Source organism: Argopecten irradians, chromosome 3 (genome assembly GCF_041381155.1).
Source record: "Argopecten irradians isolate NY chromosome 3, Ai_NY, whole genome shotgun sequence".
In the NCBI taxonomy this organism is placed as follows: domain Eukaryota; kingdom Metazoa; phylum Mollusca; class Bivalvia; order Pectinida; family Pectinidae; genus Argopecten; species Argopecten irradians.
Genome location: NC_091136.1, coordinates 7,563,976 through 7,576,094, shown reverse-complemented (window position 1 = coordinate 7,576,094; position 12,119 = coordinate 7,563,976). Strand labels below are relative to the sequence as shown.

Below are 12,119 nucleotides of genomic sequence, written 5' to 3'. Positions count from 1 at the left end.
TCTTGTTCAAGTTCGTGAACTGGATAGATAGGTTCTTTAAAATTTAGTTTGGTTTTTTCCATTCTATTTTTATTCTAGTTCGAGTTCGTGAACTGGATACTTCCAAATTCGAAATTTGTGCATCTTACTTTTGGCTTTAAATGTTTCAACTTTTGTTAGGAACTTTGTGGTTTATTTTTTTTCCAAATTATCTCCCTTGGATCAGTTTTACGGCTACGGGTCGCAGCCTGTCTAGGTGGTTGGGGGGGTATGTAACGAAGCTGTGGTGCGCTTCGTTGCTATATTTTCCGGAAATTATATTAACCGGGACTTTGGCGGGAATTTGCTGGGCACGAGATCTCAGGACTGCGCCGAGGCTTTCAGTTTTCTGCTGGGCCTTGAGAGGTGAGGGTTGTGTTTTTGAAACCTATGTAATTTTTATATATTTGTCGCCCATCCTTCCCCTAATTTGCTGTTATCGTGTAGTATGGAAATGCATTGACATTACTGTGTGTGTATTTTTCGCTGTCAGTCGATATTTTTGCTATATTTTTGAGGTTGAAATACTTGTGAAATTGTGCAATGTCGGACTTGGCGTGTCTCGCTTTTGGACGGGTTTCGGTGGTATTTGAAAGTCTTCACTCTTGTGTTGAGAGCCGTTGGTGGGCTGGAGGGGGGTGGGAGCCTCCTGTGTTGAGTTTCGGGGTTAACCGTTGGGGAAATATTTTGAGAATCTTCGCTGGAGAACGGTGTTTGTGAAATTGGAGGTTGGGCTATTGATAATCGGCCCGGTGTGTGGCGCCGCGTGCTCGGTCTTTCATTGATGGGTAGGAGTTGATTCTGGTGGCGAGAACGTGGGAGTGTTGGCGGCGGGATTGTCCATTTCGCAGTGCTTCCCACTGGGCCACGCGGGTATTTTCTTGTTGTCACCTTTACGCATGTTGAGTGTTAGTAAACTGTTGAATGAATTTGATGTCGTCCATTGTCCGTGCTCGTTGGTGCCGTTGAGTGTTGTGGCGAGACATAGGAATCTGCAAGCTAACGCGGCAGTCGAACCCAGAGCAAAACAAATTAATTGTATCATTCTTACTCTACGCTAATGACTGCGGTCGTAGCGAAACAAGTCGTTACATCAAGATATTTGGAACTAGTTGAGTATGCAATTAAATTAGAGGAAAGTTTGCTGAAATCATCTTATAAATGACAACCTATCTCTAGAAATACATGTTAATTCAGATTTATTGATATTTACTTCATGACTTTTTCATTTCTGCCTTTGATATCAGTATGAAATAAAAGCTACAGTAAGCTTCCGTGTGAGTTGCATCAATATTTTCATAAAATATATTGTTAATTAAATCCAAAATAATAATTTTCTGAGTTTACCAGTCTAGTATTTATGAAAATATCCTTTGAAATCAGCATTCAATTTATAAAATTATAACTAGTATTCTCTTTTACCTATCAGACATAAAAGAGATTTTAAATGTTACATTGGATTGAGTTGTTAATCAGATGGTCAATTACGACTGTTTTAATTACCTGCTGGACATGGAGAGAGCTCACACACAAATGGCAGTAGCCAATCACACGACCCCATGTACCAACGATTCTGATTGACTGACTTGTTGACATAGGTACAGTCCCCTTTGTGAGTACTTGGTTCAAACTCCGCCCAAACACCAACTCCCACATCAGTCGGCCGACCATCACTCCACTGGCCAAAGAAAATGTCATTGCCATTGTAACCTACCAAATTGTAGCCTGAAAAAAAAATTACCCTCATTTATTGTAATTTTGAACTGTAAAAAAATTTATGGTAGGAACAACAAAACATCAAATTTAAAAAGTGGCAATATATTGAATTTCTGTAAAAATGATAATCGCTGGTCAAACAAATTAATAACCAGCACTTGTGATACAGAAATAGCTATATACTCTTACCGTAATTATCTGGCACATAGTTCCATAATGAAGATTGGTGCTACAATATATAGCAGCTATATTAATAGCTGCAATACATACATTTCATATACAATTGAGCTATAACACAAAGTTGAGGCTGCACTAACTGCAGCACCAAAGCCACACACTTCCTGCAGGTCTATCATTGAACAAGTATAAAGTCTATAGTTATTGTGACAACTGAATCAAAACAGAAGCTTAATTATTAAAGGTATGGACTTACCATTTAATTATAACTTTAATTTCATAATAGAATCATTTTTGTCTTTTTGATTATTATCATTGATTTGTTTATATCAAAGGAAGAATCATACCCATTCCAACTTTTGGACCAGCTAACTAGCCAGCCATAAAGTATGTACTTACCAATCCAATAGGGAGACTTGTCCCATAGTCCAGCTAGCCAGTCATTTAGTATATATCCAGTTGGCTCTGCTAGTCTCCCTCCAAAACTATAATGAAATAGGTTTAACATTTATTTACTGCTACAAATACAAATATTGGACATTTATCTTACTTAATTACAAAAATCAACAAGTACTGATTGTAATGGACACCATTACATAGTCCCCCAAACGCACCCCCAATTGCAACAAATCTGAAAAAAAGTGTGCACTATATGCGCAAAAATACGGTAATACCAGGCTATTTTCAGAGAAATTGATTTGGCAGTAATCATGACTGTATGGCATCCCTTAAAATTTTAAGTTAAAACCCCCATTTACCAATTTTCAATGAAATGCTGACGAAAATTTGAAAACAGGAAGTTTGCCCAGCGACAATCTTTTAAAATTTTCAACATATTGATAAGCATCCCTTAATACCCCTATATACTAATTTTTATTGAAATCAGAGACCAAAATATAAAAACAGGAAGTGAGCCCAGCGGCCATCTTGGAATACCAAAAATCTTTACGGAAATGTTTTTATGTTGTTCGCCATCCCTTAAAACCTCCTGTAGACCAAATTTCATGGAGATCGGAGATCGAAATCTTAAGAACAGGAAATAAGCCAGCGGCCATCTTGGAATAGCAAAATCCTTACGAAAACCTTTGCATGTTGCAGTGTTCTCCCCAGGCCCTTTCCGCATAACGGTCCCGTTATGTGGAAATTTTGAGCCGTTGCACGGGAATTTCTTCCGTTGCGCACTTTCGGCCTCCCGTTGTACATCAATAAATCAGACCCCCATTTTTCTCTAAGAAGGTCTACTGAATATAAACCTCATAATAAATCCCTCCTGCTACCTGACAAGTAGTATTCTTATAAATTTACGGTGTCTGTCATGCCGCTATGCCATGTGGTTGGGTCCATTTTTACGACCGTGACAGTGTTGATTACATGTGATCCGCAGGGGTGTCCTGACAGATTGTACTGTTAAATTGCATTGATAAGTAAACAAAAGAGGTGTGACTAGTTCCTAACCAAGACCTCACTTGTTCTATTTAGCAGTCTGGGGATATAGGTCAGCTAGAGAGAGGAGAAATCACTGATCAAATCCCTTTCAATCATGTGAGCTACGGCGACGTAAACTAAAATACAGCACATCGGCAGTTTAGGAAACAAAACTGACACCTTTTCAACATATGTTTTGATTAGAGCTAGTGAGCATCATCCCAAAAACAAACCCTGCCTGCAATTGTAAATGATGTACTCACGTCTTTAATGTCATATACAGCTGAAAGATACCACAAACTTTGCAACCGAAATGGCCGCCATTTTGGTGTTAGGTAATTGTAATAATAGAGCCAGATGGGTATAAAAAATCCGGATTTGAAAAAATTTCCAAAATTGGATGATAATAAACATGTCATATAAGTGTACAGATATGTGTTATAAAAGACTTAAATTTTAACAATAATTTTTCTATCTCTCTATCCTATAATAATCTAGAATTGTGAAACACATTAAAATAATTCTAATTTAAAAATTTAAATAATTCTAATAATTTTTAAATGCAATTAATCTGGATTCAGTAAATGTGACAGTGAAATCAAAATGTTATTATTTTTTGTTATTTTTATTTTAATTATAACACTAGGTCATTATAATTAAATTGTGGTACAAAAAGATTATCCGTGCTGCGCCGCACAGTTTGCAACGAGAAAAAAATTACCATTGCGCAGTGAAAAAATCCTGGGGAGAACACTGTGTTGTTCGCCATCCCTTAAAACCCCTATATACCAATTTTCATTGAGATAGAAAACCGAAACCTGAAAACAGGAAGTGGGCCAGCAGCCATCTTGGAATACTTAAATCTTTACAAAAATGTTTGCATGTTGTTTGCAATCCCTTAAAACCCCTACATACCAATTTTCTTTGAGATCGGAGACCGAAACCTGAAAACAGGAAGTGGGCCAGCACCCATCTTGGAATACTTAAATCTTTACGAAAATGTTTGCATGATGTTCGCCATCACTTAAAACCCCCATAGACCAATTTTCAGCGAGATCGGAGATCGAAACCTGAAAACAGGAAGTTGGCCAGCGGCCATCTTGGAATACCAAAATCTTTACGAAAACCTTTGCATGTTGTTCGCCATCCCTTAAAAACCCCTATATACCAATTTTCATTGAGATAGAAGACCGAAACCTGAAAACAGGAAGTTGGCCAGCAGCCATCTTGGAATACCAAAAATCTTCACGAAAATGTTTTCATGATGTTCGCCATCCCTTAAAACCCCCATAGACCAATTTTCAGCAAGATCGGAGACCGAAACCTGAAAACAGGAAATGGGCCCTGGCGGCCATCTTGGACTTCCGGTTGGGAAAAAAAAACCTTTATGCACAATCCCATACCCTAATGAATATGTATGTGAAGTTTCGTGATAATCGGCCCAGTAGTTTCTGAGAAAAGCTGCGGAAACCCGCGCGGCGGAAGAAACCAGAAGAAATAAGAATAAAAATAATAATAATAAGAAACGGAGCAAAAACAATATGTCCCCCCACTTCGTTTGGGGAACATAAATATTGCAATGATACAAAAAATGTATAGCAATTTAACTGATGCAGCTTCTTAATAAAAATAGAGTAGTACTGTTGCTGTAATGTATGTTTGTTAGTTTAATCCAGTGAAGACTCCTTGATACCAATGATGATAGAACTCTATAGAATATACATTTTCACAATTGCGTCATGAATTTGATCTCAGAATTGCATGCATGCGACCATTAGTATTTTTATTTCACGGACACTTGTGTTAAAGCGACTGAAATATTTATTTTATATTGTTTTATTTTCAGTCACAATAATATAAATTTATACATGTAATTCCCTTGTGTTTCTAAAATTTCCCATTATAAGCTTTACATCTTTTTTTTCCATTAAGCCATCATAACTTTCTCTGCATCCTTGATAAATTTCTGACTTGTATGAAATTATTAAGTTTCATACATCCCTTCAGTGTCCAGATCTCGCATCAAACTTTACTAGCAGTCATTACCTTTTACAGTACCCTTTGGCAGTATGCCATGATCTGAGAGTCTGCACAGGTAAGTAACATCGTTCATAGCCCTTCGTCCATCCTAAAAAATCAAGCAGTTTTAATTTGTTTTTAAATGATTTTATTTCCTTGTTGAAACTTTTTTCTCATATATATTTTTATTCAATGAATCATATGTAATATTACAACATAAGATAAATTGATACAAATCCAAAACAATATAGTATACAGCTATTTGCTTGTATGATTATTACAGTAAGTTGTACTCATAGATGAGATCCATACAAGCATGTGGAAGTCTTCATGCAGAAAAGATATATTTATTGTGCTTAATTTCCTATTTAATTAATTACGCATCCATAATAAACTTTCATTTGTTTCTAATTTTCTCTCTTTTTTTTAAACACTGTAAGAGAAAAGCCCATGTTCTTCTATTGTTTGTAATATGATAGATAGGCCTATAGCTTACCCATAACAAAAAGTTGGGATTGTCTCCCTTTGCTTACAATAAGTAGATAAAAAATATATGTAGTAACAAAAGAATTCTCGTTAAAGCTTACCCAGTGGACAAACTGTAACCAAAGCCTGTGACTGTATTTCCTTAAAACAAAAGAAAAATGACAATTATTTTTCTAATCAAACAGGAGGGAGACACAGTTGGGACCAAATCCTGAGCAAAAACTTCTAGACATATGTGATAAAGATTAAATGAAGTCAATTGATATATTTTCTCCTTACCAAAGATAGGGGATGAAAAAAGCCTACAAATTGTAATCTGTGACTTCTTTATTGTTTCGTTCAAATATAGGCCTAAAATTAAGTAAAACTTACTTTACGATGCAGTGAGGCACGCGCTCACTGCATGTATGCCGCCATGAAAACTTTTTAGATGTCTTTATAAAAAAGTACAAAAAGTAGCTACATATTATAGAATTATCAATCACCAGGTACTCCAACAGTTTGTTTGGCAAAATCGGACCAGCAAATAGCGCAGGAGCCTAGTGTAGTAAATGCAAATGGCTGCTATAAATGGCGGATCGAAAATATCGCATATAAGAAGCCATCTCAATTGATACAAATGTTTTTATAGACACCAAAAGGTACTCTGAACATAACAAGAAGACTCTTCACGAAAAAAATAGTTCAAACAATCTGTTTGGGGCGAAAAATGCAAATTTCCGGAAAGAGCCTCAAAGTCCACATTTTAACTATGCTATATTTGTGAAGCTTAAGATAATAGAACATTACGAAAAAAGTTGAAATGCACTATATATCACTATATGAAACGAAATAGAATTATCAATAAGGACATGGCATACAGATCCATATTTCTATGATCCTTCGGTTCGCTACAATCAGCTTCCTCAGCTCACTAGTAAATAAAAAATCATCATCATTGAAACGCTTCGATATAAAATGGCGGGAAAAAATGCGCATGCGTATGAAGAACCTTATTAACCTGCTTTTCATATGCACTCATTGTCTGAAACCAACGAATTAAATGATTTTATTCCGATTATTCCAGAAGTGAAATTAGATAATTATTTTACCTCTTTCACTAGCTACAGTTGTAGCAGAATCTGTTCCGCTACAACATACAATGTACTTGCCCATTAGGGGTGTACAAGGTACCATTTTTTCACCGATATTTTACTTCGTCGATTTTTTAAGATACATTAGATATTAAAGCTAGTGTTGTTTGTGAACAGTTGTAAAATAAAATTGCAGCTACATAATTGACAAAATAAACAACATTTTAGGCGCGGCAATTTTTAGTTTCAAAGGCGTAACGATCAGGTTGACCATATATGTACGTTCGGTAACTTACAAGGGGACGTAACCCACGATGGAACGTCATATGAGCAACTTCGCCATTTTTGCGATCGACATATTATCATATTTTTTTTATATATGAACTCTTAGATAGATTACAAACAAGAGAATAATGTATTCTACAAAAATCAATATATTCAGAGGGTTTGAGTACGATTTCGGAAAGAAAAGAAAAATCAACTTATGTACTTATAAAGTATAAAAAACCTAATAAGGGTATTACAATTGACGGATCACCAGCTGTCAATCAAACCGCACGTGACTTTGTATTTTGTATTGTGTGTGCTACGATGTTTGCTCCGACATTGAATAGAAACACGTGCGTTTGTGAGCACGGGGGCGTGGCTATATTACACCAATGTACAGATAGAGATACGAATATAGAAAACAATATGCACTTCCGGTTCTGAAAAAACCGGGTTAAATTTGTTTATTTACATGCTTTCAGAAATCGTTTTAAATCATAATTATCGGGAAAACTGGCCATATCAAACCATGAGGCAACAAAAAATAATTAATTGTCTGTTTTGGATTACCCGACCGACTCTAATTTTTTACCCGTTTTTCTACTAAAAAAATAAATAAAATAAAAGTCGGCATTTCGATCCCAGACTTCGGTTCCGGCCATTATTTTAGAGTGCAAAGCACTAGAATTTTTTTTTTTAAATCCTCCCGACCTACCGACCCTATTGTTTTTTTTTTTTTTTTTTTTTTGCTTTTTGCCAAGTAACCCAAACAGACATTGTTTTGGTTTGATATAATGTTTAAACTTTGTATTGATACAAAAATATCATGTTTAAAAGAATACGCTTAAAAGTAGTTAGCCAAGGGATTAAACCGGAGGTCATTCTACCTGTTTTCACTGACACCGAATGATTTCCAAGTTTTTAATCTTTTTCGTGGCTTCTGCGGTCATTTGCATTTCCTGATCCCTTCAAAACTATAACCGTGATATCTAGCGCCCCATTCTCGATACCCCAGGGGTTTCGATCACTTAAAAAGTACGCTCTCTACACCCCTTGACTATATATCATAGTTAAACTGGAGGCAATACACAGAACAGGTGATTTAGGCCTATTTTTTGCTGGCCTGTGATTGGTTCAGATTTTTTTCCTCTGAGCTGCCTTTAGTTTTTCTATGAGATAGTCCAGGGGAGTAGAGATCGTAAATGATCGGAACCCCTGGAATATTAAAGATGAGCGCTCCCGTGTATGTACATTAATTTTGTATATCAATTTTTGTTTAAATATATCAATTAAAAAAGTCTTTTTTAGGCGGTCATGATGGCCATCTTGGATTTTTCGGGAAAACAAATCAAACCACCATTTCATTTATACATACTAGCATTCTACTTCCATGTGCCGGGAGTTTCAGAAAATAAGTATTTTTGTAGTAAATCTCCGTTTTGTTATGGAACGGATAGACAGACTACTCATGATTTTAATTTAAATATATTGAAAATATAAAACTTATACAGATACAAAATAAAAGTAGAAGCCAGTTTGTTAAAAATATATAATTATCTGAAAAGTTAAAAGATGCATTCATTTATGTAGATATAATTTTTAAAAATTGCCTTACGGTAGTACTTGACAATATACATATTGACCACCCTGTTGCATCGCTTCTCTATTTTTATAGGAATCTTGGGCCGATTTGACTTCTTTAGAATTCTTTTTTACACGAAATACCACGCAAAGTCGACAAATGACATTCTAATACAACAGGTGTTCATATTTCTCTAATTGTATTGATATCTACATTAATATAGGTGTGCTGTAGGTGTTATCCATGATATGAAAGCTCGAAGATAAGTAGTTACTTATCTGCAAGCTCTGGACACTCCGACATATTTAAATGCGTATTATTCTCTGGACACTATTTGCAAAGAAGACAGATTGATTGGATCATGCGCATGATTTTTATTAAAACTTTATTTGTGGCTTACAAGTTATATATACTAAAAAAAACTTGGTATGAGATGACCGATGTCCTTCTTGTACTGAACAAAGACATCTTTAACGGAATCAAGGATTGAGCGTAGCACGCCAAGCTGGAAATGATTGCAGCTTCGATCTTTCGAATGATAGATACAACACACCAATGCTAACATATTATTTTCCTTGTACCAATCCACAGCCTTTGTGGCAGTTGTCTTCCAGGCGCCTATGGTGGGACGTCATCAAGTAATCCAAAGGCATTGGGAAGATTGTATTGACACAGCAACCTTTGCCTACCAATTGTAAGAGGTCAGATGACCATGTACCATTATTTCTTTGTGAGAACGATTATTCTCTAACGTGTCTATCGTGTATTATAATGCCGTTCAGTGTATTAGAATGGTAAAGGAGGTGAGTTATCCATGTAAGAATGTATACTGCTGCATCTGCATGCACGCAGTATCAGGTCATGATACCACTTGCGTTTCTGAACTTCCCAATTCCTGCGCTGCTATAGTTCTTTGTCAGATAGAAGACGATTTCTAATCCAAAGGATAAGATTTGGGACAACATATGTCACGACAATGTGGATATTTGTAGATGAATTTAGTCAGTTCTTGTCAATTGGACCGGTTTTCATCATGCCTTAGTGTCTCCCCTTCTTGATGTTGGCATTCAGAGAAAGAGAAACTGAATTGGATGTTGGAGTGAACGACACCTAAATGGACTGTTTCTCTGTGATAAAGGAGGATGTCTCGCTGTCTTTTTGGTATCAAAAGGTATATTAACTAACCAGAGATTCTGGCCTGCAAGGTTCTTATAACATTACACACTTCTTTGGTTGTAGTTTATAAACATGGTCATTTGTGTAGTCACTTGTGATGTGAAGCAAGAAATGAATGCAGGTCAACGTTAAAGCAGCTGACAAGAAGATGTCATCTAAACGTGTAGGGGCTCAACAAGATATACTTGCTAGCTGTAATACTAGCATGTAATCTAGGATAACAACGGAATTATTGATGAATATTTTGTATAAAGAATCCTGTCCTCACGTACACCTTGCAAGATAAGGACATTAAAAACATCTGCTTTCCCTTTTCATAAGGGTTGATTCTAGGACTTTTAAGACATATTTATTGTATTCCCGTGGTAAATTTTCACTTATTAAAAAGTTCGATACTATGATAGTTGTAGGTCTGCGTTGTAACGAAATCCCTATGGTCACCCCACCTTCACTACACTTCACTCCAAACCAAACAAGTAGACCATATTATAGATGTTAAAGAGATAATTCACTCAGGCAAATTCTTTTACATAACCAATAAGCAAACTATAGCATAAATGTATTGTTCTACATTTCTTGTGAAACATATAACGTAAAACATTGACAAATTCCACAACATTGTTAAGTATTTTAATTAATATCGTTGAAATATCAAATCGTTGATCAATACGATTAAGCAGGTACAATATTAACTCTGTTTAAACGTCATGTTTACTACAACCACAGGCTTTCGAATCCATAGTTATACAGACATACAGACACACATTATATATATATATATATTTGTAGTATTACACATATATAGATGGCTGTGTAACTGTAGAATCAAAAGCCTGTGCTGCCATTAATCAATATATTAAGCAAGCTTTGACTGAGACAGCCGATTGCGGATCGTCAGGAAGTTAAGCCCAAACGTCTACTCGAATATATTTCATACCATATAAGGAGCTTACATAGGAAGACGTTGCAGGATGTATTGATCAAGACAATATCTATATAGAAAATAATTTATCATTGCTCTTTCGACTGGTGCAGCCATTCGAAGACCCGACACCTCAACTATCTTTATCCAACTTAAAATCCTCTCTATCCTGACGCACGTATATAAATGTGACGCTCTCTAGCATCAATGGGCTTAGAATTATTTGAACACCATTTATCTTAACTAGATCATTCCGATGGATAACGCGGCAGTTGAACAAAATGTACTTTTAGAACAAGTAATTCATTAATTATTCACGGCTTGTCATACAATGTAAACCACGAACTGTGTGACCCAATGGACCGTGGTACCGGTTCCATATGAATTAATCACGGAAACGATACGTGATATGGTAATGAAGCAAGGGATATGTTATTATTGATGATTTATACTGTATAAATATGCAAATTATACCAAACTTGGAATAAATTGTAGCATGAATATTAAAAACCATACTAACCGCTAATTGATTACAACGAATGGATATCCACGGGTTATTAAAATTGAACTTTTGCTAATCATCGCAAGGAACGGTTCAACGTAATTCTATAGAACATTCATGAAATTTAGACAAACTTTGAAAATACCAGTTGGAATATATATACATGTACTAATTTCGACCCGTCAGAAAACCCGGTTTCTGTGAAATTATATATAAGTTTGGTGTAGGAATACTTGGGTCTTTCCTCTCTATCTGTTCGTTAGTTGCATGTTATTATTAAAACCAAAGTCTGTACCAAAGCGTTACACACGTAATACTATTGTTTCAAAGGCTGTGTGTGTTACTCGTTTTACTTACCATGACAAGAGAAGAAAGGACGAGGAGTGTTAATAGTGTACACTTTTCCATGTTTGTCGTCGAAAGTGTTCTTTGCTGATGAGACATCGGTGGACTCAATATCACATATTAACCCCCACAATTGAAATCAAGTTCAGTTACCAGTATCCATACCCGGAACGTTAATTCTTATATAGAGTCTTTCGTTTTAACACTCACTTCCTGATAACCAACAGCAGTTAGAGAGGCGTTTATCCTCTTTTATAAAAACACAAGCCGTGCTATCCGACTACCGTGGAAATTCATCTTTCATTATTTATATTCAAATATCCATTAAACTCCATTTTCGATGCAAGTTAGAATTATGATATGAAATGATTAATCTAGGTCATCTTAATTTCTTTAATATGCGCATTGTAT

The 12,119-nt window shown here is 35.7% G+C and overlaps 1 protein-coding gene across 1 annotated transcript in view; it reads right to left on the bottom strand.

Moving 5' to 3' along the window:
* LOC138317186 (uncharacterized) overlaps positions 1-11,771 on the bottom strand; it is a 60,881-nt gene extending 49,110 nt beyond the window's left edge. Inside the window, exons 1-5 of the mRNA XM_069258738.1 lie at positions 11,721-11,771; positions 5,943-5,982; positions 5,383-5,464; positions 2,311-2,396; positions 1,522-1,743 (exon numbers count right to left, since the gene is read on the bottom strand). Of these exons, the coding sequence (XP_069114839.1) occupies positions 1,522-1,743; positions 2,311-2,396; positions 5,383-5,464; positions 5,943-5,982; positions 11,721-11,771 (481 nt within the window). The remainder of the gene's footprint in view (positions 1-1,521; positions 1,744-2,310; positions 2,397-5,382; positions 5,465-5,942; positions 5,983-11,720) is intronic.
* Positions 11,772-12,119: the final 348 nt, after the last annotated feature.